General features: G+C 44.2%; 1 protein-coding gene across 1 annotated transcript in view; it reads left to right on the forward strand.

Annotated features, from left to right (window-relative positions):
* The window catches only part of LOC134491856 (CUGBP Elav-like family member 4), an 88,958-nt gene that overhangs the window by 5,287 nt on the left and 59,212 nt on the right, over positions 1-24,459 (forward strand). Inside the window, exons 3-4 of the mRNA XM_063295881.1 lie at positions 14,833-14,982; positions 23,879-24,017. Coding sequence (XP_063151951.1) covers positions 14,833-14,982; positions 23,879-24,017 — 289 coding nt within the window. The remainder of the gene's footprint in view (positions 1-14,832; positions 14,983-23,878; positions 24,018-24,459) is intronic.

Here is a 24,459-nt window from a genome sequence, read left to right on the forward strand (position 1 = left end):
TCTTCAAGCAGGAGTCCAGAAGACCCCCAGATTGTGCACAGGGTCAGTTTTAATAATAGTAAGGCTTCCAGTGGGGTCTGGGTGGGGGAGGCTGAAAAAAGTCAAGAAGTGTTGATGGGTGTGCAAGCTAAGCCCTGCCCCCTTTTTATGTGCAAGGCAGAGCTTTATCTGCACAGTCACGGCCACCATCTTGACTTTTCTCAGCCCTCCAGGAATGCCCCTGAGTGCTATGAATCACTGCTAATATTATTAAAGCACTTCAATGGTGAAATGGCCCCCCTTAGGGTCAGAACATGTCCCATGCACCTCCCCAAATGTAATCCTTGCCATAATCCTGTAGAACCGAGATGAAAAATTGGTTCTCTAGTCCTGTCCTGTAACCCTTGGAGCTCCTCAGCCACCCCTGAGCTCCTAGGGATGAACATCAGTGGCCGTACAACGATTAGGAGTCTTTTTTAAAACAAAATAAACCCTAAACCCAATGCACTAAGCCTGTTGTATTTGACAAACATCAAAAGGTCAACAATTTTGGCCCCACTGATGTCATATCCAAATGCTTTATGGACCTTCCCAGCTGAAAATAGTGAATAAGGCTGCCTGGCCCAGTTGTAAGAGGGCCTAATATTATTTCTACATTGGGAATGAGAGAAAATGTTGCTGGAAGGTATATTCACCCCAAGCTAAATGCAGAATAAATGGTAACGGTGAAATTTAAACTCCAGATTTCCTGTTTCATAGCTCAGCCTCTTGGCCACCTTGTTACATCAACTGTTTATGTAATACATTGGTAGTTATCTTTGAAAAGGTACGGAAGTTGTGGCCATGGTAGCTTGGAATGTTACTAGTATACACTGCAAATTCCTACGCTTCAAAAGCATTATAATCAGTGAAATATTTAGGTCTTTTAGACTAGCAGGGTCTGCAACCAAATGTTTTAGTGAAGAATACTCTTGTTGAAGGTTTCAGAGATCCAGCTGCTGAGTGGTCCCCTTTTCTAGACCCCCTTCCCCATTCCAACCACTCCCCCATTGTCATTTTCTTCCCAGTGGTGAGTCCCTGATCAGCTGACCAAGGAAGGATTCCCTCTTCTGGTTTGTTTTCCAAACTTTAAAAAAAAGAATTCTGCAAATTTTGTCATTCTCCTTTCCTTCCCGGCTGATCCCTCCTTGTTGTGCTCTGTTGGGGCTGGTTTGATTCCAGAATCAATAACACTCCAGGTTTGACATCAATAAATACAGGGAAGGGATGCAGTCTTGCTGAAGTATGCAGTGGTTTTAAGACAACCTGCAGGAACTGCATCCCTAACTGTAACTGGCAACGGCTTCCCACGGTGCAAGAAAAGATGGAATTTCTACTGAATGAGTCCTTCTCAGAGTAGGCCTATGGAAAGAAATCCAGAATCCTTCCTTTTCCCTGGAACAGAGGTATAAGAATATTGGAACCAAATTCTTCGGGGCAACCCTAGCATGTTTACCTTTCATGGTCTTATTGTATCAGCCTTGTGAGGTAGTCCAGACAAGAAGCACCAACCATGAGTATTTACACTACCTTTATTGTAAGGTTACAGTCACAGAATCTTGCAAGTCTGAAAGTCCATCTCTCCCCGCTTGCCTTTACAGTCCAAGAAACCAGGGAGGGTCCCTTCTGAGATGCTTTCACCACCTCCATCCCTCCTTTGGACTCCAATTTCATTTATCAGACCATTGTCTAGTCTGCAGCTCTTCCTCCTATCTCCAGAGGTTGTTCCCACATGCCATTACATCTTGGTACAATGGGATTTTTGCATAGCAGTTTTCTGTTGCAGATTTTTTCCTCTTAGCTCCCAGTCAACTAGGGATCCGTTCATACAATCATAGGGTTGGGAAGGGCTATCTAAGCTACAAAGTTCCATGCCTACTCAGTGCAGGAATCCAAATCAAAGCATCTCAGACATAGGCTATCTATTGCCCCCTTGAATCTATCCAGTGAAGGAAATAGATTCCACCTCTCTGTGGTCATTGGCTCCATTATTCCATTACTGTTAGGAAGGGTTTTTTCTGACATTCGTTTGGACTCTTTAACTTCCTGTAACTTAAACCCATCAATGTGTGTCCTACACTCTAGAATGATAAATAAAAAAACAGGTCTTCATCTGTGTATTTCTTTGAGTGCCATCATAGCCGCATCAATCACCTTTTCTTCTGGTTAAACTTTTTCGGGCAGTGAGAGAAATTTGGAAAATAAATAAATAAATAGACGTGCCCAGTTCCTTCTGTCTCTCTCTGTAGGACTTAGTTTCTAGTCCTCTGACCACCCTTTGTTAATGCCTAGTCTTCTTTTAAAGCCCATCAAGGTTAGATGTCCCTCTGACCTACGAAGTCTGTGAACCACTAAAATTGTGGGATTGCTTTAGTCCTATCCAGTTGTATGGAAGTTCATTCTATCAGGATGAGCATAATCCCTTGATCTTCTCACCTCCCTACCCACATTTGTCCTTCTGTCATGCCAGTGATTAAGTTCTCCCCATCATTCAGCCAATTCACTGCTCTTCTGCCAAGCTCTTCTTCTTCTGCATCCATCATAATTCTTGTCAGGACATAAGCCATTTGCTTCTGTAGCAACCTCCTGTCCCTCTGCAGCTATCAGAATTATTGTTCCTCTGTGGCTTCTATTCGCACAGCATATGGTACCTAAGAGTTTCCAAAAAGGCCATTTTATCTGATTAAAATGCCTTCCCCCTTCATGAACATCAGAATCTGCCACATAATCAGTGGCCCTCTTTAGGTGAATGTGAGATGGATTGCACCCACAAGATGCTTAACCTGGTCAGGTAGAAACCTAGCAGATGCATAAGTGGGGTTAGTGTTAAACTGCATTTGAACAACAATACTTGGTCACTTCCAACTTTGTAATTGTATGGTTCTATAAACCTAGGAAATGAGGTAATACAGGAACCAAAATTAAGTGTGTGGCATGGATCAAATCAGTTTATAGCCTCACAGGCATATCCTACATAGCCTATAAGAATTGGAACCCAGTGCTGATTTAGTAGAAATCCACCTGTCAAGAGGGGAGCAATGGTTTCCAGCAAATGCCAGGGCATGCTCTAGAACCACCTTATTTGATATTTATAATAATGAACTTTGAAATCAACAGCCCCAAACTTGAGAGTAAACATGTAAATGGAAAGCAGTGGGCTTGTGATTAGATTGATGTATATTTCCATAAATTGCTGAGGAGCATCAGAGACAGAGGTACGTTTTATTTATATAGCCTTCCTCTGTTAATTGAACAGTTGATGTGTGGATGGGAAAGCGTTGGCTTTGTGGAGTTACTGTTTGCAGATCCGCTGACAGTTAGGCTGCAAAAATTAACAGGAAGAAAGCAGCCTCAGTCACAGCTCTTCTGTTGAAGGGACTGGTTTCAAACTGGGTTGTTGCTTTTGTAGGAAACCACTTTTCTCTTTCTTCCACTCCTCTTCCTCTTCATTCCCACCTCAGTGCTTTCCAGTGCTTTTCTTTGGAAAATCATGGACGAGTCAGTGACTGCTCTTCCCACAGAGCGCAAATTCTGCTCTCCAGTTGGTGGCATTCCTGTCTTTAAATCCTCTATCTTAACAAAGGGCCAAAGGAAGAGAGATGGGGAGATTCATGCACTTCAAATAAAACTTATTTTTTTAAAAAATTATTGTAAAATATGTTTATCTTTGGCTTCTCAAAAGTCTGGAGGAAATCAGGAAGCCTGTAATCAGAACTCACTAGTGTCACGAAACCCCGAGTAAACTGAGAGGTTCGTTTCCACCTTCGCCAATTTCCACCTCCATCTGCAACAGAGACAGAGAGTCCCGCCGTACAGAATCAGCGTCAAGGTGGCACCCAACGTAGCACCCTTCAGAGGTGTTGGGACTACAGTTTCAAGAATTTCCTAGCCAGCATGACTTTCCAGCAAGGATAAGAGTCTGGGGACATGCCAAGGGCATTTAGTAGAGAAGTCTGGGTTAACCATTCCCATTATCTACCATTAACTACGTCAGTGTTTCTCAACCTTGGCAGCTTTAATATATGTGGACTTCAAAGAAGTCTACACATCTTCAAGTTGCCAGGGTTGAGAAACACTGATCTAGATGCTTCAAAGAATCCAGTAATGTTTGGTGGCACCGATTTCCATAAACAAACTATTTAGTAAAGATGCCTGCCTGCCTGCCTGTGACCCTGCTTTACTTCAGAGTAAGGGTTTTCTCTCAGAAGCTCTTCCTACATCCCATTGGCCAGAAGACTTATACTGTATCCCCAAAACAATTTTTTTAATTCCTCTCCTGTATGTGTGTGTGTGTGTGTGTGTTTGCTAATCCACAGAGCAACTTTCTCTTCTTCCTCCACCCCCCTCCCTCCTTATTGTTCCATAAATGAACTAATAAATCAGATGTTCCTCAGCCCCGGAATAGAAAACTAGGCAGGCCAGTCGCTTGACAAGGGGTATGAATCATCCCAGCTTCAGAGGTGGCCTTTGGGGGCATAAAGACCTCATTGGAGCTACTTTCTTTCTCTAGTCACATCCCAGGAACAGTGCAGGCATCTGGTAGGACAGCTAAGAGGCCCGGGGGGACATTACAGACATTTTTTCTCTCCTTTCTCATTCTCTCTCTTTTCTTATTTTACGCCTCTCCTGGCCTCCTCGCTGGTCCTCTTCAACGCCTTCTGCCACTGCAGAATCTATTACCTCCAAATGGGATAAGTGGGGGACCACCACCGGCAGGCCTCACAGCTTCAGCAAAGATAAAAGAAGCCAATTGTGCTGTTTTAATGGTCCAGATGAGGAGAAGAAAACTAAATCGGAAATGCCCAGTAAGAAAGAAGGGGCTGAGAAGGTGGCAAGGAGGCTAGGATAAAATGCATGGAAACAGATCTGCAAAAACATTGCATGGAGTGATGGAAGGTTGGAGGGAGGGATAGATGATAAACAGACAAGCAGACAGGTAGATAGACAGATGCAAGCTTGGAAATAATTATTAATATCATTACTATGACTTAAGTAGAAATTCATGGCATACAAAACGTTTATCCTATTTTTTTTCTACCCATTCTCATTACATTTGATAGAATTCCTTTTTGATACTTATTTCAACAGAAAAAAGTGGGTGAAACCCTCCTAAAGGGAGTGTGGTATGGTTGCAGTTATTTAATTGTGAGATGGTCATGAGCCACCTCATGACCTTCTACCATCTCTGCTACAGGCAAGTTCTTCCTTTGAGAACTGATTGGAGAGGTTTGCCTTTCCCTGGAAAATTTTGGGAGTAATCATCCACTGACTTTCTCTGCCCATACATTTGGTGGAGAATTTTGGAAGGCCATTTGTGATTGATTGATTGATTGATTGATTGACTGATTATGTGCCATCAAGTCATTGTTGACTCTTAGTGATCACACAGATAGATTTTCTCCATGATGATCTCTCCTTAACCTGGTCTTTCAGGACTTCCAAGGGTTCAACCATCTCCATTGTAAATGAGTCCTTCCCTCTTGCTGCTGGTCATCCTCTTCTTCTCTTTCCTTCTACCTTTCCCAGCAGAGAGAGAGGTCTTTGCATAACGTTTCCAGAGTAGGATAATTTGAGCCTTACGCCATTTGTAGCCATCTTTACATTTGATAGAATACAACATAATAAGAAAGACTGTGGACAAACGCTATCTCTCAGGAGACTAACTCAAGGCCCTTGCTCTCCCACTCTTTACTTTTAAACTGGATCTAGAACAGGGAATCCTTCAAACAAAAGAATTCCTTAAGCGATGAGCATCATAAAGTAGGACACATGGCTCACTACCAGTCAAGAACAGAGAAGAGGAACAGATCTGGGCTCCCTCAAGCCTGGTCCCTGTGATTCTTGAGTATTCTTTCTTAAGCTCAGAAGAAAGTTGGAACCAGACCCCAAGTGTGAAGACACTGCACGTCATGTGTTAGCACCCCATTGATTGAGCTCCAAATTAAATAAAGATAAAATGACTGAAATCTTGCATGATTGCCAAATCTTACAAGAAGTTGGCGTTTTGCCTTAATTTGCAATTTAGGGTGAGAATGCCATCCCAAATCTTCAGCTATTTGGGCCAATTTTATTTTTACTTTTATTTACTAGCCATGCCAGGAATACCTGTTATGTGAAATTTGGATCTGTGAAATGACCAGACTCTGTGCTTGTAATGGGCTGACAGTGCTCATAAACATAAAGCCAAGCTTAACCATTCAGAAGAAGACAGCTCATTCTGGCAGGAGATTTGGGATACCACGGAAGGTTCCCAAATTGCCCCCTGTCATTTATCATTATAATCCTTCTTCTTTCCAAACTCTTATCTACAATTGTCCTGGCAGCACAGTCATCTTCAGGGCCAGAAATGTTTCCAGAGCAAAGCTATTGAGAGATGAGCTCCAGTTTATAGTAAAACAAGTCTACGTTTGTGTTATGTCAGATGAAAGAAGGGGTGACCATACATCTCTACAGCTTGCTGTGCAATGGTAAAGCCTGATGACCTCTGTAGAACTTGCTTAATGCTTTTGAAGGTTGGAAGAAGCCTCTTTAATGGACTTTATTGGTTGGTGAAGGTTGAACTAGGTTACAACTCATATTCTTGATCAATGCTAATGGCAGACGAGACATTCTACTTTTCACCTGCAACTCTTTCAGATATCATCACCCTTAACTCTGTTCTGTCCCATTTGCACATAAATCTATTACTTTTTAATATATATTTGATTGTAATACAGCAATCAGTTATGATGCCCTAAAATATTTATCAGTGCGTACAATGGATGACACACAAAGGAAAGAATTTCCTAGTAATGCTTTCTATTTGTTCTTTTATCCCAAACCCATAACTGCAGAGCTACTGCTGTGAATTTAGCTCTTGGAAATGATACATCGTTATTTACAGCAATCAGTGAAAGCATGGCTTTTTTTGAAAAAAGGACCTTCTCATCACTAGGTCCAGCATGAATAACATCTTGAATATAGAGAAGGTTGTAGAAATTCCTCAGAAAGGAGGGCAGGAAGGTAGATTTTAATACGATAGATAGATGATAGATAGATAGATAGATAGATAGATAGATAGATAGATAGATAGATAGATAGATAGATAGATGATAGATAGATTAATGTCCTCTCAAAATCTGCAGTTTTAACCATATTTCAGTGAGTTTCTTGAGCTGAGAACTGCATCATAACAGCTGGGGTGGGCAATAGCTAGTGAATAATTACACTCTGATCCTCCATTCATCCTGGAGGGGAAGATTAGATAATTTCCTGTTGGAATTTGCAACATTCAGCTTCTTCAAGCATACTCAGGGCTAGAAAAACAATTCACCGCTGAAGTTTGGCCAGAAATGAAGTGTGAACCCTGAGTTGGAAAGTCAAAGATGGTATTTGGCCAGACAGGGTGAAGTGGGAGGTCCAGGCAATTGTTTTTGGGAATTGGTGTTTCTCTATTTTCTGGGGTCCTGAACCACACATATTGAGCATTCAAGCTACCAAGATGCTGCCAGAATGATTCCAGCCCTCTGCAGTTAGAACAGTTTCCAGCAGAAAGACCTTAGGGGCATGTGTAATGGGCATTCACACCAAGATCTGGTTTCAGCAGACTGGTGCAAATATTTTGCAGGATCTGACCTCACTAGAGGAAAGTAAAATCGGGCATCTGGCATCACTTTTAAGATGCTTTGAAACTGCATTAACATCTGGTGCTGTGCTCATTATAGTTTGCAAAATTGATTCCGCCAGCAATGTGTTGATCTGCTCTTCCCCAGCTGAACACTGCCCAGGTGTTTTGGTCTGCAAATCCCAGAATTCCTAGCTTTTTGGGAATTGCTGTCCCATCACATCTGGACTATACCAGGTTGGGGACAGCTGTTTCCAAGTTGGCATACACCTGGTTACAGTTTGTCAAACACAGAGAGACTTGGGGGGCTTGTGGTCCCAACCCATCTGGACAGCATCAGGCTGGGGACTGCTGTTTTAGTATGTGCATATCTCTGGCTTCAATCAGTTTGGAAAACACGCACAACACAGAGCAAGTGAAAGTGGAGACATGTTCACTCACCTGGCTTAGAAGGCAGATCTCCACATCTGCAGTTAATTTTCATCCTGAGCAAACTTCTCTGACTGCATCACAAAAGCCTTTAACCTACCATGCTGGGCTAGCTCCTGAATTTCCCTTAATTTAATTATCTGCCTTCAGTTTCCAGGATTTGGAGCAAGGGTGTCTGCAAAGGAGGGGTCAAAAAGGTTGAGATGGTGATTGGGACTGTGCAACTGAAGACCCACTCCTTTTTTTCATGCATCACGTGAAAAAATAGGGAAAATCTTCCATCACGCAATCACGACTACCCTCTTGACTTTTTTGGATGCCCCTGGTTATAACCTTGTTGCTTGCAATTGCCTGTTAGCAACTCCAGGGAAATGTTTTGCAAGTCCTCTTTCTTTGAATTAGCACATTTTCTGGATGGGCAACACATATTGAACCATAAACTGTTATAAGCTTGTGTGGTGCAGTGAAGGACCAGGACTGGGGATAGCCAGGTTCAAGTTCCCTCTCAACCATGGAAGCCTGCTGGGTGGCTTTGAGCCAGTCCCTCCCTCTCAGCCATGAGCATGAGAAAGAACGGCAAGATACAGATCTAATTTAAACAATTGTTTAAATTAGCACAACACACCAAGCTACCAAAAGCCACAACTGAGATTAACACTAGCAGGCATTTCATGGTTTGCAAATGCAGCTGCTTGGTCTTTATCTGATCCTGGTTAAGTTTGTTGTGTGAATGTGGCCCTTGTGAACTTGCCTCCAGCTCTTCCCTCTTCCCACTTCCCAAGAGCCAGCAAGGAACATGCCTTGTTACGGCATCAGTGATGTCATTGCATGGCCAATCTCACTGGTCATGTCGGAATGCAATGAAGGCTTCTCCATCAGTACGTGACACCAGATGGACTACAATCACACAGCACACCAAATCAAACCTGGGTTCACAAAACATCATTGCAATGTCTATGCAGGCCATGGCACCCCACAGGAAGAAATTATGTCATGACTCATTGTGATGACCTCATTCAGAGAGTGTACAAAAAGGCATTAATGAAATGGTGTCTAGGTTAGTGAGACTGCATTTTATGCTAGGTAGGAGGTTTTTGTGAACATAGCCAGCTTGTAAATTAACACCTGAAGCATCCACGGGAGGGAGGAGTCAAAAAATTCAAGATGGTGGCCATGACCATGTGACTGAAGCCCCACCGCTTTTTACGCACATACAGTCATGATACCATCTTATCTTTTTTGAACCCCCTAGATGTCTCCAGTTAACACATTATTCTTCTGTTTCTGGGACTCTTCAAGAAATATGAAACATCCTCTTGAGTTCTAATTAACTTGCAGAATACTTGATTTTCAATTTCCTCCCAGTCTCCATTTCCTACCAGTTGGCACTCTGAGCCTGGATAATGGCTTCTGGCCAAAGACTACTAAATCTCCTAACTTGTAAGAAGGTGGGCCCAATTTTAAATGAGAATGGGGTTCTTCAAACCCCACTCAACCAGCCATGTTGCTGGCAGAGACATTGTTCACACATTCATATACTGGGCCCACCATAAAAAAGTTCCAGCATCATCTTCTAGCCTAATCCTAAAACTCATAGGGGCCTCTTGGTCTTGCAGGATAGACTTCCATTTTCCAACGCAGTTTTCTATGCAACTCTGCATTTAGCTGCTGCTCGGTGGATTTAACAACTGCTGTTCCCTTAAAGGGATCAAGATTGACCTCCCGCCTCCTGTCCATCTTTCTCTGGATGCAGATGTTAGGCTTTGTTTGCAAGCAAGGGACTGAAGTGAGCCACAGCCAGCCCTGCTCGAATGGAGGAGGGCAGAGAGTGGGAACAGGAGGGAGGGAGGGAGGGACAGATTTGTTTTCATGGCTCCTAATGAAATATCAATGGATGGATATTTTATTTTGCTGTGAATATGAAATTTTGCCACTGGCCTGTCAAGCTCTCATTTTCAAGAGGAACTTTATTTCACACTTCAAGACAGGCTGGGAAATTAGTTTTTCCCACCGAGGTCTCTCATTAGGGATTACAAAGTGCACACAGTGCAGCCCAATTGTGCCTCCATTTTTATCCTTCACCTTCAGTAGCCGACTCAAGCGTGCCAAGCTCCATTGACTAAGGGGAGCAATATATTACTGGCTGCAGAAAAGCAGGAGAGGCCGTTACATTAACCAACCCTGCCAACTGGAGAGCAATTTGGGGTTGATAACATCCTCATTTAACCGGTCTGTTACAAAGCAAATTCATTCCTATTCAAGAGACCTGATCGCTTGGGTTCAGTGCCTGATCTCTGTGTGACTCTGGATGGAGTTAAACACACAGAGAAACCAAACTCCAGATGTTTGCCTGAGCCATCCTCAACTCAGCAGAAGTGATTTCCTCCCTCTATGCTGCTTTCTCACGGTCTTGAAAAGCTCAGGGCGAATGGGCCTGTTGAGAGGGTGGGTGTTAAGTGTTGTCAAAGGTATTGTGGCAAATGTCATTCTGAGACTTCACTCACAGGAAAACAGGAGGAAAACTGGATCACCCCAATGTTTGGACTAGTCCAATTTATTTTATATATTTATTTAATTAATTAATGAGTTACCCAACTCAGTCTCAAAGCATCTCTAGATACAGGTAGTCCTCGACTTACATCCACAATAGGGACCGGAAAATTCATCGCTAAGCGGTGCAGTCGTTAAGCAAGGCAGCACATGACTGCACCTGATTTTATGACATTTTTTTGTGACAGTCGTTAAGCAAACTACATGGTCCTTAAGTTCTCCATTGATTTTGCTTGTGGGAAGCTGTCTGGGAAGGTCGCAAATGGCGAACACGTGACCCCGGGACACCGCAACCATTGTAAATAAATGCCAGTTGCCCTGCACCCCAATTCTGATCATGCAACTGCAGAGTTGCTGTGATGGTCATAAGTGCAAGGACCTGTTGTAAGTCACTTTTTTCAGGGCCATCATAACTTTGGTCCCTAAATGAATGGTTGTAAGTCGAGGACTACCTGTAAAAGAATAACTTAAAACATGCTAAACGTAATGAGAGAGCCAGATCTCTGTGCTGGTTAAAGGCACAGGACTAGAGGGTGGGAGACGGTGAGTTCCAGTCCTGCCTTAGGCATGAAGCCACCTGGGTGACTTTGGACCAGCCCCTCTCTCTCATCCTTAGGAAGAAGGGACTGGCAAGACACTTCCAAAATGTTGCCTAGAAAACTGCAGGGAATTGTCCCTGTAGACACCAGGAGTCAAGTCTGACTTGAAGTCACTCCCCAAAAACACAGAACCAATGCTAAGCAGATGGAAACCATCCAAACTGGGAAACAGCAACACAAACCACAGACACCAGGGTTACTGTAGGTATTCCAGGATTGTGCTGGACAGGGCTTGGGAACTATCAGAGCCCCCCTTTTTTTTAGTTCTCTCCTTACTTACCGTCTTTCTGAGTTGCAGCAGGTGGCTTCGGCTTCCAGCATTTCTGCAAATAGTTCAGGGTTTCAGATCCCAGTTATCAAATGAGCTCTCAGCCCAGGATTAATTAAGTGGATCTCGAGATCTACCGTAATTAAGGACTGGTCCGGTGATAATTGCTAGGAAATGTATGCATTAGAAATATTCATTTGTCAATGAAGTGTAATTAAGAGCACTGTTTGGGGAAGGATCAATAATTGGGTCATGTGCTGCAGAGAGAGAGAGAGAAATTGAGATGGTGGCGAGACTACTTCTCTGCATGAATCAAAATCCTTGATAAAGAGAGATCAGAAAGCAGATTTTCTCCCGCCTTTGCTTCACTGTCGTAATAACTCATGCCTAGCGCTTGGTGTCCCTGAAGATTGGAACGCGCTGCGTCCTTCCTTTTGTTTCCTCCCTTGTTCCTTGCTGCATTGTTCAAGAGGTTTACAGATTTATTAGAGAGGGAAAGAGTGACAGGTCAAACTGAGAAAGTAGGAAGAGGCTTGTCACCAGTGAACACCACTTCCTCCCAGAAAATGTTTTTAATCCAGGAGACGTGGGTCTCATTGTGAAGCTTCTTGGAAATTCGCTTTCTGAGCATGTTAATCCCTCACCTTCTCAAGCTTGAGGACTGGGATTTGGAAGAGGATGTTCTCTGCATATAATACGGGAGATTGGCTGCTACTAAGAGGTCCCATCTCAAAGCATGCTTTAGAAAGCGACGGTTGGTTTCATCAGCTGCACAAAAGACAGTTGTACGTCTTCGTTGTACAACTAATAACTCAAACCCATTTTTGAAAACAAAGGGTACAAAGGATACCCAGAAACAGCTCACTGGCAGAGGTCACTGCAAGAGGATTGTGGTGGCTTTGCTTCTTCACATGCATTGAGCACCTTAAGGGCTTGAGACAACTCCTGTCTCACTCAGCTTAGACTGCATGATGGGGAGGGATATGTCTCTTTAAAAAAAAAAAAAGCACTACAATGGGTAAAATAGAAATCTGGAGAAGAATGAAAATGCTCTGAGGGTTTAGGTCTGCAGAAGAGAAGAAGATTTCAGTGTGAGACGTTACTTGAAGGCACTTCAGAGATGGAAGTTCAGGAGGACCAGACTTAGATTTCCATTTCTGGCTTACTGTAGCAAGGAATTTGGGGCCAGGATATCCCTCGTTCTTTCCAACAGGTGGCACGTTGTAGTGCATGGTGTCAAATGGGACTCTTGTCCACATTGGGTTCCATAGGCCCAGACAGCTGCATCAGCTGCACCCAGGTCTCCTTTGCTAGGCAAGCTCAAATGAGCTCAGACAGTTACAGAAGAGTTTTAGGTACTTTTCATCAAGACTGGGAAGGGACTCGATATGGACTTGCAAAACCTTTTTCTCTGTAGCGTTTTCTGCTTTTCGTGGCTCCTTGGTACGAGATCCCCATTGAAACTCTGTGGGGCACCCCAGTTATCCTTGGTTTTGGAATAGACGGAGCTCAGTAGGCCCACATCAAGAATGAAGATCCTGACTTCCTTTGGCAAGATCTAAATGTTTCCAGTGGCAGATCTAAATGTTCAGCTCAATGCACTTTTCCAGTTTTAATTCTCTAGTTTCCATCTGCCTGGGGGGAAGAAAGGCAGAGTGAAAGGATGGAACAGGCAAGCTGCAGTCCTATAACGCATCTAGGATCCTGAATTAACTCATTTCCTGGGTTCTCACTATATCTTGAACCGTGAAGTATTCAAATGAGCTGGATTCGCACAATACTCTAAACTAACCCCCCCCCCCAACCCCCTTGGTTAAACTTACTAAGCCAATAGACCTTTAACTGACCAGATTAACTGTGTTGTGTGAACACAGCCAGAGGCAAAATTTAAGACCTGGCTTGTCCAAAAATGCCCATGGATGCTATTCCTGTTCTTGACCCCCTATTGTAGCCCTCTTCTGACCTCCTGCCCTACCACTGGTTGAGTTCCCATAACATGCTAGACTAAACTACCAAGTTAGGATAGTTTGTGCATCAGAGTGTTACGAGGACCTGTTAGTTTATCAGGTTGCTTAAACAAGGCCAGAACTTTAAGCCATAATGTAGTCCATTTGTTTGGGCGTGATGTTTTGTTACCTTGAATTTAGGGTTTAGGATGTTGAACCAAGTCACTAAATCTCTAATGAAGGTTAAAGCTTTCAGGCAAGAGCAGAGATGGGAGTCAAGATTTGAGAACAGAGCGAAAATTGAGTAGGTTACACAAATGGGCCCCAGCGGGATGCGATAAGTAAGAGTTGCTGGAAATTCCTCTTTTGTGAGCACTGAATTGAATAAAACCAAATATCCAGAAGGCAAGTCTGCCAGATTACCACAAAATCCTTAACTGCAACCCCAGAGGAGCTCTAGAACATATTGAGGAGGTAAGATCACTTCCAGCCATAGTTGAGGATGCCCATCATTGGAGATAAGAGTGAATAATCCTCAGACAAAATGAGGCTTCAGCGGAATTTCTGCTTTTCACTGGGAGTAGGACTTGTTGTCCTCGGGAGATTTCTTCCAGCTTCAGGATTTAATGAAAATAAGATTAACAGCTGTCTAACTTGCTTTAATGCAGTTGTGGATGAGAAAAGGATTGTGGAGCTGTACCAGCCTGGAGAAAAATGGCTCACACCTCAGTTCCTTCTTTTCTCATGTCCTGCAGCTCCATCATAATATTACAGCCACTAACCTAGGATGTGAGGACACTAGATGAGGACTCCTCAGGATCTGGCCTTGTAATTGTTTTCATATTTACCATCACAGAAGAGAAGGAGTCTTGAGTCTCTTACAACTCTAGATTCCTCGTCTGGGGAAGGAAGAGGCCTGGATAAACATGGATTTTGACTTTGATTTCCAGATCATAAGCCCTACTTTTTCCATAGGTCCCAGAAGACAGTGTAATGTAGTGGTGAAGGAGCTGGTCCAGGTATGGGGAGAGCCAGGTTGTGGTCTCCCTCAGCCACCCAAGCTCCCTGGAGGACTTTGGGCTAGGCCATCACTCTCAGCCCAGAACCTATGTGGTGTAGTGGTGAAGGAGCAGGTTTAGTAGTAGAGAGACCCAGGTTCTACTCCACTCTCAGCCAACAAAGATCCACAGGGGACGTCGGGCAAGTTACCCTTTCTCAACCCAACCTACCTCATAGAGTTGCTGTGGATGAAGCAAGATTCCTATGTAAGCCGCCTTTAGCTCCAGGAGAAAACATGAACTATAAATCTGACAAATCCTTTTTATCAGCAGCAGACCTTTTCAAAGGTGGCATATCTGTGATGGCTTCTTTTTGCTTCCCACCTGGACTCACTTCCTTTTCTCTTTTCCCTTCCTGCAGGGAGCATCGTCCAGCCTGGTGGTCAAGTTTGCAGACACGGACAAGGAGCGCACCATGCGCCGTATGCAGCAAATGGCGGGTCAGATGGGCATGTTCAACCCAATGGCCATACAGTTTGGAGCATATGGAGCTTATGCGCAGGCAGTGAGTGTCAATACAACAAGGGGGTACTGATGGGTGAGATTTGCCCCTCAGCTGGATACTGGAAGGGTTTCCATAAATCATCTGGGACATAACAAAGCCACTCCCTCCCCCAAACCCTCTTGAAAACTCCATAAATATCACCAAGAATCATTTCAAGACTGCAAGGTTTAGATGGCCTTTACGAGAACAGATGCCCTCCCACACAGCTATGAATTCCTCCTTTCAGGAACATAAACAGTGCATCTTCTCCATAAATGAAGGTGGGACAAAGCAGCCAACATCCTGGGGTTTTTTCCTGAGTTTGGGAGGAAAGCCACCACTGTGTGTTGGCATGAAGGTATATCTAACAGCATGCCCAACCTTGCAATCAAAATGTAATGGAAGAACGTAGGGATGTTCACCTTGCCCACAGTGGCAGGCACCCAAATTCACGCATCAGCCAGACAATACCAAGCAGATAGAAGCGATGACCATCGGGAGAGACGGACCTGTTGAAATGACAGGGGTGTGTTCCCAAGATATGAAAGCAGCCCTTTATCATTGGTTATCAGCCTTATCTCCTCCCACTTCCAACCCATCCCAAAGAGAATTGCAGCATTTTGGCCTCACGCTCATCCACAGGACCCATTAAATCCTATTGGGCACTGGCTTAAAGATATTAAATTGATTGGCACTTCAGAAATATAAGAGCAGAGAAGGAATGGGAGAAATGTCATTACGCTGTTTACATGAAGCTTAAGAAAGAACAAATACCCCTATTTGTGTCTAAAGCTCAGTAGGAATTTTCTTGAATTCAGATGAGTTTAGGGTGGAGAGCAGGGAAGAGACATCCTGTTGCAATTTCACACTTGGGTTTTTTAAAAGTTTGCATGAAATTTCATCTGCCTTTGATCACCTTGCAAAATTCTTGGTTTAATCTTGATTCCCCAAGATGGCAGGCAAGTTTTTAAACCAGTTTCCACCTTCTGTTTGACCAGCTGGTCCTTTAACTCTCAACATTACTTAGCTGTATTTTAAGGCAATTTATAACTGAAATTATTTATTGTCTCAGATTGCTCTTTGGAGTTTGATTTTAAATATTCACCAGCTTTCTTTTACCATACTGCAAATATTTATTCCTGCAGTTGAGGTTCAGGGCTGGCTACTGTTCCTTCGTTTAAAGCTGCATGAAAGTATTTAATACTGTAAAATATCATGTAGAAAAGAGGACTGTATTCAATATTATTACTGAATGCTGTTTGATACTTGACAATATCTGACAATTAACTGCCCACTTTTCCTGATACCATGCCCTCAGATGTGTTGGATCTTTAACTATGTGGCTAAGAATTATGGGAATCATAGTCCCCAAATATCTGAGGGTAATTGGTGCCCAGCTCTTATTCTAGTTCAAATATATGAGAGGTCCTGCATAGTGTTCCAGCCCAGGTTCCCACCTGCCCCGACAAAGAGAAGCTTTGCATAGGATCTGTCTTCCCAATAAAAGTCAGAGAAGAAATCTGGCTAGGAATTCTGGGAACTTGAAGTTCCAACAAAGCTGGAAGCCACCATGTTCCAAAGGGACACCCTAGATGAAGGGAAGGAAGATGGTTAATTTCATGCCATGACTCAAGAATTCTCCAAACATGTGGCTGACTATTAGGAGAAGCAAGTGGCTGGAATATGGATGGATGGGTCTTTTGGGGTTGATCTGACAGAGCTCTTCTTATCCTCTAATGTTCTTTAAGAAGGGAGGAAAATTGAATAAATGAGGGAGCAGCTGCCCCTTTACTTTGGCCAGTGATATGACCCAGGGCTTATTTTAACAGCCCAGTGTCAATTCCAGACATGCTGTAGAGGTTTTACTGAAGAGAGTGATAGTCCTTGTTGGAATCATCTCACCTGCCATAAATCTTCCTCTGAGGCCTTTTATGATTCTTCTCAGCTTCCCAAAGTTAGAGGGCTTCTCACCCCAAGGGAGCAGCTGCAAGTTGATGAGAAAACATTGAATTTAACCTCTTTCTTCCCCCCAACTTCAACACTCTTCTGTATTTAACTTCCCAGGAGCCACTGAATGTACAAAATTACAACTCAGGGAGCTGTGTGAAGCAGCCATGTCCTTGCTGCAGAAGGTGAACACATCCACAGAAGTAATCCAGATGGTCAGCAGATTGTGTGCCATTGCCTTCTGCTGTGATATTTTTTCCACTTTCCCACTCCACTACACCTTGAGGTTTCCATCCAACAACTAACCAGGGTTAATCCTGCTTAGCTTTCCAAAATAAGCCAACTTCCTTACATGCTGCCAGCTCTTGCAGTCCTAAAATGGTTTAAAGACTGTGCTTGTTTGGTGCAACAGTCAACCTGAGAAGCCAGCTTCTAATTCTTATGATTCTTAATGCATGCATTGAAATGAGGAGGGATCATAGGTCATCACTCTTATAGCAATGCTGTAAGAGAAGCTCTTCTTTTCTTCACAGCGTCTTACTAGAGATGCTTCATAAGTCTGGGGAGGAGGCAAGAGTTAAACTAAGGACACCATGAAGCTGCCTTATGTAGGGCTCAAGACAACCAGGAGCTCAAGGAGACATTCATCAAAGCCTTCCAGACTTCTTGCCCCAAATTACTATTTAAAAGAAAATAAATAGAACATATTAATGAATGGGAAGCTTGACATGCTACAAAGCAAAGCATGAGATCTAGCATTTCCCTTCCTTCCTTCCTTCCTTCCTTCCTTCCTTCCTTCCTTCCTTCCTTCCTTCCTTCCCCACTCTCCACATTGGCTTCAGCGCCATTCTCAGATAATTAAAATGGCAGGAGGATGAGCCCAATGCTTTCTTTAAAAGTATTCCCATCTACTTAGAAGGCCAGCTGGGACATAAAGATGGCTGTCAGATCTGGGCTGCAAAAGTTCAGATGACCTCTAAGAAGCCATAAAGATCTCTGTTTTCTGTATCTCTCTGTTGTAGGTGCCAGTCTCTCCCCTACATCCTGGCCATGTGGTGAGAGTGCCCATGACCCATAAAAAAAATCCCAAATGAGCCCACCAGCTCCAAAGGGTTGCAAATCATCCCTGTAGACCCCAAGTTTTAGATCTAGCTCCTGTTCTTAGCTGCTGCCACTAGAAATGCCACCAACCAAATGTAGGAGATTTCAACCCCCCCAAATGAGACATTCTCCCATACAATGGTCTCTTCCACTTGATATCATTTCTGGGTTCAGATGCTCAGTGGCTACACTGACCCCCATCTCTTAAAAACAAATGCATTTCCTGCCCTCCCCTCCTAGCCCCCACCACCACCCACCACCTTTCATTGGGGCATTTTATAAAATCACCTGCTCATCAATCTGGACAATTCCTTCCATGAATGCCAGATGAACAGGAGGGCCCTTTAAAGGCAGAAGAGAGGGCTGGTATTGTGCAGCAACAGAAAAGGACTTCTAATCACTCCATCAGTAATTACAAAGAACAGTACATCACTAATTAAAATGTGAAAGTGTCTTGCACGGCATGTAGTAAGAAAGGGTAATTAACAATCAAACAGGAAGCTGCACCTTGACACCCAGAGATTCTGGAAATCATATGAAAGTCCAGCTCTTTCTTTCTTTCTTTCTTTCTTTCTTTCTTTCTTTCTTTCTTTCTTTCTTTCTTTCTTTTCTACTTTCCTACTTTCTTTCTTTCCTACTTGCATTTCAAACACTTCTAAGGACCTCTCATGACCTCTCTATGCTCAGCATTTGGCCAGGGGCATCTCCAGGGGGTTCCCAAAAAGTCACTGGGGTGGGCACAACTTTTGAATGTTAAAAAGGGGTGGGGCTTTGGTCATGTGATCACAGCTGCCATCTTGACTTTCTTGCCCCCTCCCCTTGCAGACACCCTTGGGGGTGGCATATTCTTTCCTTGGCGATCATGAATATTTGCAGGAAGGAAAGCAAGCAGGCTGAGGCAATGTATCCTGTGTTCCCATTTCCCGATCATTAGTCAAAGGTGGTGATACACCAGAAATGAAGCTGTGTAATTCATTTCCCCATTTTGGTTCGGAGGGGGGATGCTGCTCTAGTTCCTGACTGGACTCTACTTTAGTCCCACAAAAAATGAAGAAGGGAAATTACAAAATCATAAAATGCAACAGTTGGGAATGATCTTGGAGATCTAGTCCGACCTCCTATCCAAGGCAAAAATTCCACTATCACAGCATCCCCAAGGGATGGTCAACCAGCTTTTGTTTCAAACCTCCATGGGTGGAGAATCTTCATCTCTCAAGACTTCCTATTCCATTGCTGAACATCTCACCCTCAGGAGATGTTTTCTGATCTTCAGGCAAAATCTGCCATTGTTTCTTGCCCCATCTCCTGGCACAACTCTGAACAATTCTGCCCATCTTCAATGTGACTGTCCTTCAGATACCTGAAGTCAGCTATTGTGTTTCCCTGCAGTCCAGGCTAAACATACTTGATGCTTTAAAATATTCCTTGTAAGTTTTTTTTTCCCCCTAACCAGTCCTGATTTTGTTTGCTGTCCTCTGGACATGCTCCAGTTTGTCCTAAAATGTGCCCAGGAATGGCTGCAGACTTCTAGGTGTGGTCTGACTGGAATGAAGAATAGAATAATGAAGGAAGGAAGGAAGGAAGGAAGGAAGGAAGGAAGGAAGGAAGGAAGGAAGGAAGGAAGGAAGGAAGGAAGGAAGTATTTCTAATAGTAGCATTTTGGATGATCTCCATTAATTGTGAAAAACACTCTGAGCAAGAAGATATCATAAAAATGTTTACACTCAGGAAAGCAGGCCGGGTTAATGCTAGGACAGCTCTGCACTCCCGCACCTTCTTACCATTCCCCATCTCTATGATCACTTGAAAAGCTAAGGCCAGCCTTGGGTCGAGTGGCAGATCGCCACTAAAATCATCCCAACTGCCTAGGACATTTGCAGGAATCACCTTTTCTTTTGGCCTCCCTTGAGCCGAGCACTCTCTCTTTCAAACTGTCATTCGGTTAAAGAAATCTTAGTTAATTAATTGCATGCATTTCAGGCAAATAAGTTATTAATGAGCACATTAAGTCTGCATACATTTGCACATGAGGACAAAATCATAATTCTGAAAGGGCAAAAAAGTAAAGTTCCATTTTTAGAAGATACATAGTCTGGCAGGGCTGTCATCCCCATTAAAAGAGGCATCCTTGGGTTTCTGTTACATGTTCAGAGGGCAAAGGTGGTATCAAGGTCAGGTTGAACAGAGAGTTCATGGTCTTTAGCAACGGTGTTGGGTTGCTTGCTTCCCTACATCCCTCTTTTTGGCAAGATCCAGGGCCTGCTGAGACAGAGAATTTAAAGCCCTGATAGAAACAGCCAGTGCCCAATTTAAATAAGTTCCATATCAAAGAACAGGCCTTTGCTAGGATGGTACATACAGCAAACAGGTTTTGCAAGTACAAATTGGCTTGCAGTCCCATTATAGATCTACGTTTAAGACCAGCTAAGACCCACTTCCCAAACATTCTTAGAGAATATCAGCAGATGAATTCCACACTTCTAATGAAGGTGCCTGCCCACACACACGCATGCAGGCGCACACCATATGCCTAAGCACATGGGCTCTACCCCATAGAATTGAAATTGTTGAGAACACCGGCTTTCTGAGTCAGAAAATGTCAAGATTCACCACATGGGGGCGCCATCACAAGGAATATTTACGTTGGGAAACTCAGCGCAGCTATTTCTGTCCGGGCAGAAGTTGGAGGATGTGAAATTTGCCAGCAGGGAATGTAAGAAGGATAGGAACAGACCAGAATTGCATTTAGCTCTGCCTAGATCCTTCAGGACACAAGAATAAACCTGCAGAACCGGAGCAGAAGTTTACCACAGACATAAAGCAGTGAAAGAAAACTGTTTTGTGCAAGTGAACCGGTGTAATGTAGATTAGATCATACCAATCTGCACGCCATAACAGTATCTGTTGTTCTCAGATCCAAACTTTCATAGAAAGCAGTGTATATTGGTACATCCCCCCCCAAAAAAACATGTATTTGGGGAAATTCTATTTAAAAACAGCATACATGTAGGGTTTAATTTGCTGGGGAAAGATGTACATGAATAAGAACATAAGGACACCCCAGCTCTTTCAGGCCAAGGGTCATGTTACTTCAGGATTTTGTATCTCTTTGGGGCCAACAATATGCCTCTTTTGCTGCTCACAAGCAGGAGACATGCCTTTTCCACCAATACTTCCCTATATCTGGACTGCGCAGAGGTAACATGGAGTCTCCAAGACCAGTAGCACTTGGTGGACCTGTCCTCCATGAATTTACCCAATCCCCTTTAAAGCCATCCAAGGTAGCAACCATCTCCACATCTTGTGGTAATGAACTTCACAGATGAATCGCATGCCGGTGAAGAACTGCTTCCTTTTCTCAGCTCTGAACTCCTTTTCCAATCAGCTTCGTTGGTTGGCCTCTGGACCTAGCGTTGGAGAGAGGGGAAACATGTCTTCCTGTCCACTTCCTTCATGCCATGCCTTCTCTGTTCCACCTCCATCGTGTCCTCCTTCCATCATCCTTTTTTCTCAGCTAAACAGTTCCCAACGTGTAGCCTTGTCTCATAAGGAAAACAACAGCAATGAATGATAATGATTCAAAGTGGGATGGAACAGAGTAATAAGCAGCTCCAAGTGACCAATGACATGGAAACGACAATAAGCAATTTTCATGCCTCCATTGCAACACTCGTGTTCCCCAGCAACGATTATCCACCTGCCTGTTCTTGCAGTTGCTGGAAACAATATAGAGTCTTTTCCACTGTGACTAATCTATAGGAGAGAGACAGTTTGGCGTAGTAGTTAAGGCACCAGGCTAGAAACTGGGAGACTGAATTCTAGTCCCGCCTTAGGCACAAAGCCAGCTGGGTGTCCCTGGGCCAGTCACTCTCTCTCAGCCCTAGGAAGGAGGCAATGGCAAACCACTTCTGAAAAACCTTGCCAAGAAAACTGCAGGGACTAGTCCAGGCAGTCACCAGGAGTCAAAAACTGACTCAAAGGCACACACACATACAATCTATAGACAATCTTCAGATACTGGGGCCATGTGAAAAATCTGAAGGGGAAAATGTGATTAGGAGTGTGAACTAGGATAGACATCCATGAGGAGCTGCAAGTGATGGAACATCCTTCTTGATGTCACCATGCAAACTCCATCCCATACATTCTTGCCTTACTGAGGAGCAACACAATGTTCAAAAGCCCATATCATATTTTGATGTCCTCATGGTTAGGGCTGAACTCCTATGGACATGGGCAAGGCATAGCACCCCTCAGGAACATTGAAACTGGACTCACACACCTGCTAGGTTGTAGGAATTCAACCATGATCTAACCAGAGGGGTGAATCAGGCCATCCCTTGAGGCTACGACACAGCTGATGGCTTCAAATTGTTTTGGAGTGGGCATGGCATATTTCATAAAGCCAGTAAATGTGTTTTATTGACCCCGCTTGTGTTTAAGTGTCTTGTGTGAACTCAGCCCACATGGTGTCAGACAGATTGTGATGTGGTGATTGTTCCACAACCGCCACAATCAGATTTGGTCATGGGGTGACATCTTGATGCCATAGCAAGCCACGGTCCTTGGGACAGGGAGAGGAAACAGCAGGAGTTTATCCTTTTGCCCCAGTTCACAATGGCCACATCCACAAAACATGCTTAACCAGGATCAGATAAAGACCAAGCAGCTGCAGATGTATAATATGTTAACCTTGGTGTCGTTTTTTGTGGCTTAGCATGTGGGGCCAACATAGCCCATTCTATTAGTTTATGGCCCTTTGTTTCGTGAGAACCTAGAAAAAGAATTGATTTCTGCAAGTTAAATTTGGTGAGTCAAGTACGTTGTATGCGTGTAGTCAGACTAGCAAGACTGAGAGAAGAAAGGGCTTTTCAAGGCAAATAACCCTGTGAAATGAGTTGGCATTTGAATCCAGATCTGTAGAATCTTAATCTGGCGGGAAGATAAAGGGAACAGCTACAAAGAAGTCATACCTTTCATTGTCCCTAAAAGGGTGAGCAGGGGAGCTGCGTTCCATCATTCTGGATCACCCACCCATGCCTGCCTGCCTTCTCACACCTGCACAGCTATGACAAGGCCTGAATCTCCAGCCTCCTTTTCATTTGGGCATCATCTTGGAGAGTCATCCCAGAAAAGCGCCCCATAATCCCTCCTTTAAAATGGCCCCAGTTTTAAAATGAACCTTGGCTGAGGCTGGAAGCGAAGGGAATGGTCCATAGTGGCATTTCTGTTGTTGGTGGTGGCTTTGTGAGGACCAGGCTCCTAGAGAAATGCTCTGGTACCCCAAGGAGGGGACGGGGGGGTCCGCATCTCTTCCTCCCTCTCCAGCACGCATTGCTTTGCTTCCCAACCCTCCCCCAGGCCTAACGAGGGATCAGTGAAGTCAGGAAGCTGCTCCTTCTTTCTATTTACGGTATTTTTAAAATGGGAGGACAGGTCTGGCCCCTATAAAGAGAGAAGCAGCACTTGTACTACAATACCTCCAGGCATAAGGTGGGAAGGCCAACACAGAAAAGCTCTTCTCTAGAGAGCCTTCATTCTTGGCTCATGCCCCTGTGTTCTGATTGTTCACCAGTGTGGTCCATAGTAAGTTTACGCCATGAGTTTCAGTCCCCCTTGAGTCTGAGCAGACCCTTCCTTGCTGTTGATGGTCACTTCCCATCTTCCTCCCCCTCCCCCTCCCCCTCCTCCTTCCATGCTTGGTCCCTCGGGACTGGGTTAACAGCTCCCTTTCCCAGAGGAAGAGGTGTGAACATCCACCACAGTACTGGAAAGAAAGGTTGGGAGCATCCGGGTGCCGTCCTCTGTCCCCAGGCTGCTCTGCCAGTGAATGCGTGATATTTTTGCCCTGTTCTCTTTGTTCCAGCTGATGCAGCAACAGGCCGCCATCATGGCCTCTGTGGCACAAGGCGGCTACCTAAATCCCATGGCAGCCTTCGCAGCAGCTCAGATGCAGCAGATGGCCGCACTCAACATGAACGGGCTGGCTGCCACCCCCATGACACCCACCTCAGGTAAGGACCAGAAGAGCATCATAGGCCAGTCAGCAGCATCAAAACAGCCAAGTGGGCAGGTGGAATGTCGCAATGCAAGCCTTAGCCCTTTCAAACATGGGGGGGAGCTTCATTGCCAACTTGCCCATTATGACTACCAACACCAACACCCAACACCACTGAGGCCAGTCCTCATTGTCAGATCTGCGGAGTGGTGCCACCTCTTCCAGTGAAGAAGCCTGGCCACTTTGACAGCATCACTTTCAGCATATATGCAGAAGGTCCTGCTGGAGATCACAGTGAAGCAACCACCTGGTCCAATGACAGAAGCAAGGAGTGGCTCACTTTTCAGCCTTGATCTAATATTGGGAAGCTTGCTCAAGGACCCTGCCCTGCTAAGCACAATCAACCTTGCTCCAGCAACTGGAGCTCTGGTGTGGGAGGTTGAGAGCCCTTGTGATGT

The sequence above is a fragment of the Candoia aspera genome, chromosome 2, assembly GCF_035149785.1.
Source record: "Candoia aspera isolate rCanAsp1 chromosome 2, rCanAsp1.hap2, whole genome shotgun sequence".
Classification (NCBI taxonomy): domain Eukaryota; kingdom Metazoa; phylum Chordata; class Lepidosauria; order Squamata; family Boidae; genus Candoia; species Candoia aspera.